Source organism: Phragmites australis, chromosome 20 (genome assembly GCF_958298935.1).
Source record: "Phragmites australis chromosome 20, lpPhrAust1.1, whole genome shotgun sequence".
Classification (NCBI taxonomy): domain Eukaryota; kingdom Viridiplantae; phylum Streptophyta; class Magnoliopsida; order Poales; family Poaceae; genus Phragmites; species Phragmites australis.
The window spans coordinates 23,847,382-23,854,521 of record NC_084940.1 but is presented as its reverse complement, the minus strand read 5'-3'; the positions used below and the strand labels follow the sequence as shown (position 1 = coordinate 23,854,521).

At 43.9% G+C, this 7,140-nt stretch overlaps 2 protein-coding genes across 2 annotated transcripts; both read right to left on the bottom strand.

The window, feature by feature from the left end:
* Positions 1 to 981: 981 nt before the first annotated feature.
* LOC133901539 (uncharacterized) lies at positions 982 to 1,539 on the bottom strand. Its single transcript, XM_062342884.1, has one exon. The coding sequence runs from the start codon at positions 1,537 to 1,539 to the stop codon at positions 982 to 984; it is 558 nt and encodes a 185-aa protein (XP_062198868.1).
* A 120-nt stretch (positions 1,540 to 1,659) lies between these two features.
* Positions 1,660 to 2,358, bottom strand: LOC133901538 (uncharacterized). The gene is made up of 2 exons (XM_062342883.1): positions 2,102 to 2,358; positions 1,660 to 2,017 (listed from the first exon to the last, which is right to left on the bottom strand). Exons 1-2 carry the CDS (start codon positions 2,356 to 2,358, stop codon positions 1,660 to 1,662), a joined length of 615 nt encoding a protein of 204 aa, XP_062198867.1.
* Positions 2,359 to 7,140: the final 4,782 nt, after the last annotated feature.

Here is a 7,140-nt window from a genome sequence, read left to right as displayed (position 1 = left end):
CAAGCCGTGGAGCATAAGGAGTTCACGTTGCTGCCGTGTTGGAGGGAGTTGCGGAATCATCCGAAGTGGCAATCGGAGTCCTCGCGCAAGAAGCAGAAAACCGCCGCTTCGGGAAGTCCCTCCTCGACGCAACAGGTAGCGTCTTCAGCCGGGATGAACAACCCTGAAGGAGCGGAAGCACCACCTTCCAACTGCAGTCCACGTGCCAAGAGGCCTCCAGGGCGCACGCGATCGAAAGAGGTGGCACGGGGTACTTCGTCCTCTAGTTCCGCTTCAGGGCCCATGACAGAGCTATTTGACCGGCAGTTGGCAACGAAAGAGATGATTGAGAAGGAAAGGGCTAAGAGGTTTGCAGAGTTGATGGATGTTGAGCGGAAGAAGCTCCGGCTCTAGGAGGAGCGTATGCAAATGGAAAAGGAGAAGGAGGAGAGGCACATAATGAACATGGATATTTCACAAATGGATGAGGACCATCAAGCCTACTACAAGAGTCTCCGGCAGAGCATCATTGCAGGTCGTCGCGCCTCGTCTGGCCCATCTGGCTAAATTGTTTCGGCCTTCAAGTTCTCTAATGGCAGTATATGTAAATGATTGTGCTTGCAGTATATGACTTCATATGTACTACTGTTAATCATTTCCCTGCAGTATGTGACTTCGTATGTAGTACTGTTATTCATTTTTCTGGAATATGAGACTTGATATGTAGTAATGTTTGTCGTTTTCCTGCACTACGTTACTTGACATGTAGTTCAAAATTGCTGTGTCCTTCTATATTTTGATATATTGACTACTGTAAAATTTTCCTAAACCAATTGGTTCAACATCCACAGCTTGTTAATATTTTGTTTCGATCCATTGATAAAAGCTGACATACATAGTACGAAATTACATAGCAAATTCGACATACTTTCTAACATAATACGCACTGCCAAAGGACAACGTAGTAATCATTTTATTTATTGGACTACAATTAAGTTGGGTCTACTCTCCGCCATGTAGCTGCCAGAGATGCTCCACAAGATCTTCACGAAGCTGGTGATGACCCTGCCTGCTAGTTATCATCCCATACCTGTGTGTGAATGCTTCAAATGAGGGGGTCGAGGTGTGCAACGACTCCACATGGTCACCAGTACCGTCGTAGACGTGTTCAACTTCATCATCAGGTCTCTCATTTTCGACTATCATGTTGTGCATGATAATGCAGGCGGTCATGATGTTATTAAGGGTTTCCTGATCCCATATCCTTGTAGCCCCCCGGACTATAGGAAACCGAGACTGTAGGACACTGAAGGTGCATTCGACATCCTTCCGTACCGCCGCCTGCTGAACGACGAAGTGTTGCCGCTTCCGCCCAAGCGGACAAGATATGGGCTTCACGAATGTTGCCCATTCCGGATAGATACCATCTGCAAGGTAGTACCCCATGTTGTACTGGTGTCCATTGATGGAGTGTTGTACCTGCGGCGCCACAATAGCGGCAAGGTTGTCGAGGAGATGTGAGCGGTGCAGAACGTTGATATCGTTCAGCGACCCCAGCATGCCAAAGATGGCATGCCAAATCCACAGGTCCTATGACGCCACCGCCTCTAGAATGATCGTAGGAGAGTTGACGTGGCCGGTGAAAGAACCCGTCCACGCTGTCGGACAGTTCTTCCACCTCTAATGCATGCAGTCGATGCTTCCTAGCATCCCCGGGAACCCTCTTTGCTCGTTTGTAGCAATCAAGCGAGCGGTGTCCTCCTCGTTCGGAGAACGGAGGTACTCATCGCCAAACACCCCGATGACGGCCCGAACAAACCGCCTCATGCTCTCAATTATGGTGGCCTCCCCTAGCCGGAGGCACTCATCCAGAGAATCCGCAGGAGCATCGTATGATAGCATACGAAACGCCGCAGTGACTTTTTGCAACGCTGACAGCCTGAGCTCCCCTGCCGCGTTCCTCCTCTGTTGGAACCACGGGTCATGGTCCGCAACTACCTCCACAATCTTGAGGTACAGGTCACGTTTCATCCTGAACCTGCACAACCATCAACAATAAGACGCCACACACATACATGTGTTCATAATACTACGCCAAGAGACTTTCTATTCACACTATTACCTGCACCGGAATATGTAATCGGGGTACACAGGGGGATCGGCGAAGTAGTCATTGAACAACCTTTGGTGCCCCTCCAGCCGATTCCGCTGGATACGGCGACGTCCCAGCACTGAACCGCCCCAAGCTCCGCGCTGTGTTGCCGACGACTCATGGACCGCGGTCACAGTCGCAAGGAACAAATTATCTTCCTCATCAGAAGAGTCATTGCCGAAACACAACTCTCTCACGGTCTCCTTCCAGGCTTCGCGACGATCCATTTTTCGCTATCTTGCAAAGTCTGACTACCTCATCACCATATAAATAGGCCAACGCTATTCCTTCCCCTATAAGCCACCGCACGTGAGCCTTCACCAGCAAGACAGGAGGTCTTCTTCCAATCCATCCATGGCACACCAATTCCTTCCACTGCAAGCCACTACTCCTCTGTCTTCCGCAGCAAGATTGGTGGCCTTCTTATCGTCCAAGCTAGACGGAAGTGGAAGCCAGGGCATACAATCGTTGCAAACATTCATTTCTATCTCCTATCACTGCAGGGGGCAACACACACATTATATACACGCTCATATATTTACTGCGAAATATATTGCGCAAAAAAAATTTAATTCCGAATAAATAATTTCCGTGACACTGATTTGTACCATGCAACATGTCAAAAAAAAAAATTGCTACGGTGGCGGTTATGGCAGTTGGGAAAAAATCAATTTAATATAGGGGAGAGAAGATAGTGGATGAGATATAGAGTAGCTGCTGGAGATGGTTGGAATGAGGGAAGCTGTAATAGTGATACGGGATGCTGTAATAGTGTTTTTGAGGATGAAAATTTAGGGTAGCTGCTGGAGATGGCCTTAGGTCACATTGCAGGATGCTTCTAGACTCCGTAATCTGTCTCAGTCCTTCCAGCTGCCACTTTCGGTTCAAGCTTTTCCGCAATACCAAGATTTAGAAGGTATGCTTAGAGATCTCAACTTAGTAGATGCGCCTGATGTTTGGAACTATATTTGGGGCTCCTCTTCCTTTTCATCTTCAAAAGCTTACAAAGTCTTCATGAGGTATGCTGCTATTCACCCAATTTTTCGCTAGCTCTGGTCCTCCTCTTGTTAAATGAAACACAAGGTTTTCTTTTGACTCCTCCTCAAGGATAGACTAAACACAAGGAGACTACTAAGGAGAAAAAACATGGTGCTAGATTACTATTCTTGTGATCTATGCATTCTACAGAGAGAAGAAACATTGGGCCACTTATTTCTTCGATGCAATTTTGCTCATGCCTGTTGGGCTTCAATTGGTCTTCTAGTGCCACGAACATGTTCAACTCTACAAATTTTCAAGAGTTTTAAAAGGCAACTTGCAGTCCCTTTCTATATGGAAGTGATCATTGTGATGGGCTGGAGCATATGGACGATGAGAAATGATTGGATCTTTAATGATGTTGAAACAACAATCTCAGCTTGCAAAGCAAAATTTGTCCGCGAATTTACCCTGGTGGTTGATCGTGCAAAGAAGCTTATCTTCCCTCATATTTCTGAATGTATACAACCTTTGTAACCTTTTATTTCTTCTTTTTAGTCCTTTTCCTTTTTTCTTTTTCTTTGCTTGTTTCCTTGTGTGCTCTTCAGCTTTCTTAATTTATTATAATCAGTAGGGGCGAGTCACTCCTGTTCTTTCAAAAAAGATACTCCATCATAAAAATATAATGATAAATCCTACGACACTATTTCCGTATTACTAGCCCAAACAGTTCTCTTTAAATTATATGTCAAAATTAGATTGATTTGACTATGCCCACAGAAGTAAAATGAATTTATTGGGAGTGCAAGAATATGCATGTTTTGCGCTTTCGGTAGGGTAGCTAAGCGAGCACATGAAGCTCCAAACCCCAATCATACTCTTCACTGGCGCCACTTGTTTGTATGTTTGTCTTTGTGATGATGGACCCTGCAGGGCTACTTAACTGGTCATCTGATGATGACCGGTCAGCATATGCAAGCAACACATGGATCGAGGCTATGCTATTTTCACCCCCTTGGCTAACTGATGTTCTTTTTGGTTCTCCGACCTTGACACCGAACTCTTTTTGGTTCTCCGACCTTGACACCGAACTCTTTTTGGTTCATTCATTTAAATATGGGAGCCCTATGCATATATATGGTACTAGTTTTCGTCAAATCGATGCCCATAAGTTACGAATCTCCAAGACTACGTTTAAATGGACCGCACTCTCATCCTGTTGTCGATCACTTCCCGCCTCACCTTGCTTCCAACTGTATTTCCTCTATTCCATTCAGTCAGGTGACTTGTACCACATAATTACCAAAGTAACCTTATTAGCTAGTACCAACAAAAAAGTTGATAGTAAAACCTCTGCGGCAGGAGCAGTAGGTGCATGACAACATCTCCTGATAAACCCCTTAATCGTGTTGATGGGGGATTTCGCACTTGGCGGTGACCATCTATCCGGTGGCTAAGCTGCAGGGCTTTCAATTATTTGTGTCCTCTTATTAATTAGCTCGTGGACGCCTCGTATCTTCGTGGACATATTGATCACAGTTCTACTGGAACTTGCAAACTCGTCGCTCTAAGTACTTGAACTTAGGCTCTATTTGGAACGCAGAAACATGTAGAAAACGCTTAATTTGTGATCTGCAAGGTCCCATGATGTCTGGGATGAATTAGGATCACTTATAACTATGGCACAATTTTAACTAGATAAATCTACTCTACGGCAATAAAGTAATGCACCCTAGAAACCAATCCTACAAACTACATATGACAATTATAAAAAAGGTAAATGAGGAATGTAAAGAGTAGAGAAAATGCAAACTCGGCACGACAATTTTTCCCGTGCAATCGGTGAGTTGCCGTTTACCCCTAGTCCACGTTAGAGCCCCTTGCAAGGGTCAAACTCTCCGTCGGCTAACTCCGTGAATAACCGTTTGAGCTCTCCACATACTAGTGGGTCTCCTATTAAACCTCTCTCGAATGCTCACCACCATCTATACTATGATAGTTCTTTTCCACCACTTCGTCACGGTACACTCCAACAACTTACAAGGCTTGCGACCACTCCACAATCTCCTCTAAGGGTTTTGCAAGACATAAATGCCTCTAAGCTATTTAGGTGTTGACAAACACCAAGAGTAACAAGTGTGGATCACTCACTTGATCCAACTCTAGGCTAATCATCTAGCTAGATGCACACTATACCTAAACTAGAACTAATTAAGTCATTAATCCTATACTAATTGCCTTGATCTTCATTATCTTCATTTTGATGGTAAGAGCTCTCAAATATGTGTAGCAACACTTTCTCTAGCTCCAGCACACTCCAAATGGCCGGGTGATACAATATTTATAGCACTAACTCCAAAAACTAGCCGTTGGAAAAAACTGCCAAGAAATTATAAATATAGGATAACTCGGTTTGAACATAGGATATTCCGGTGAATACACCGCTGAGTGCATTAGATCATCCTGTGAGTACAATTACAATAGTCCCAAAACAAGCTGTTACTTTATTGCTTTCTCATCGGATGTTCTGTTGACATTTCAATCCTTAGCATCGAAACATCTGGTGTGTATAGCATCCTAACTCATAGCCAAACCATGTCTCTATACAAATGCTTCGATGAAATCCTCCTTCGATCACTGGAACACCCGATCCACTTCTTTTTGTGAACACCAGAGTATTGCAGCGGAATATTTGATGTACACATCAAAACATCCAATGTGTATAATTTTCATAAACCTACACTTCATATTTGGCCATAATGTTTTGCTCGAGACTCCGATTTTGGTGATATTAGACTCTATAAAAAGCTTATGAAGAGATATTCAACTTTGATATTGACCACATGAGCTGAGAACCTTTTTTTTTAACACCGGAATATCCAGTGAATCATTAGCATCTGTCGAGTGTAATTCCACAAAATTTTTATTCTTATTTTGGCCATAACTTTTTGCTTTGGACTCCGATTTTGCTGATAAATTTTATGGAAAGATTGTGAAGATATATACATGTTTATACTGTGAAATCAATAACATTTGATTAAAATTAAATTCACAGGACCAATTCAATTCATTCATTTCTTTGTTCTAGGTTCTTTTTTTTTTGTTCCAGCTTCAATTCTTGATATCTTGAGTCTTCCTCTTCATGAAGCTCTTCTTTGACCTTAATATCACACTACTACAGAAAGGGTCATCCGTGTCCCCTTTTCACAACCGGTTCTTAAGCTCTAGGAGCACTTAAAAAACCGATCCAGTAAGAACTAACAGTGATAGCTAGTAGTTATCACTATCGGCTCTAGTTACGAGCTGATAGTGGTACATCAAATTATCACTGCCGGTTCTTAGAAAGACATACATAAAAAGACGTGTCTTTAATAACCGACAGTGATAATATTTATCTCAACCAGTTCGAATTCCAAACCAGTAGTGATAGTCAAATTATCACTATCGGTTCTTAGAAAGACGTGCATAAAAGGTGTGCCTTTAACAACCAGCGGTGATAATATTTATCTCAACCGATTTGTATTCCAGACCGACAGTGATAATATTTATCACTATCGGTTCATAATTCAAACTGATGGAGCAATAATTGATGAAGATGAACCAGTGGTGCTAATTATTATCACTGCCAGTTTGTATTCCAAACCGGTAGTGATAATTCTTCTATAAATAAAAATCGTCTCCCTTAGCTACCCCCATCTCATTTCACTCTCCCCGAAGCTACTCCTGAGGGGTAGTGGTGGTGGAAGTGGAGCGGTGGTCACCGACCGTCTCCACTATAGCTGGCTCTACCCCTCGTGCCCGGCTTCAACACCACTCACACAAGCTCCTCGCTGTAGCCACCTCACATTCGCCAAGCCCATTGTCCACCATGCCCATCGCCTCCCGAGCTAACTCGTGGCCGCGCACCTTCCCCATCTCCTCTCCCAGCGGTCTCCTCATCTCCTCTCACTATTTCCACTGCTGCCATCCACCGTCCTCCGAGCTATAGCCACCTTGCGTATGTTCACCAAGCCTGCCGTCTTCTGAGCCAA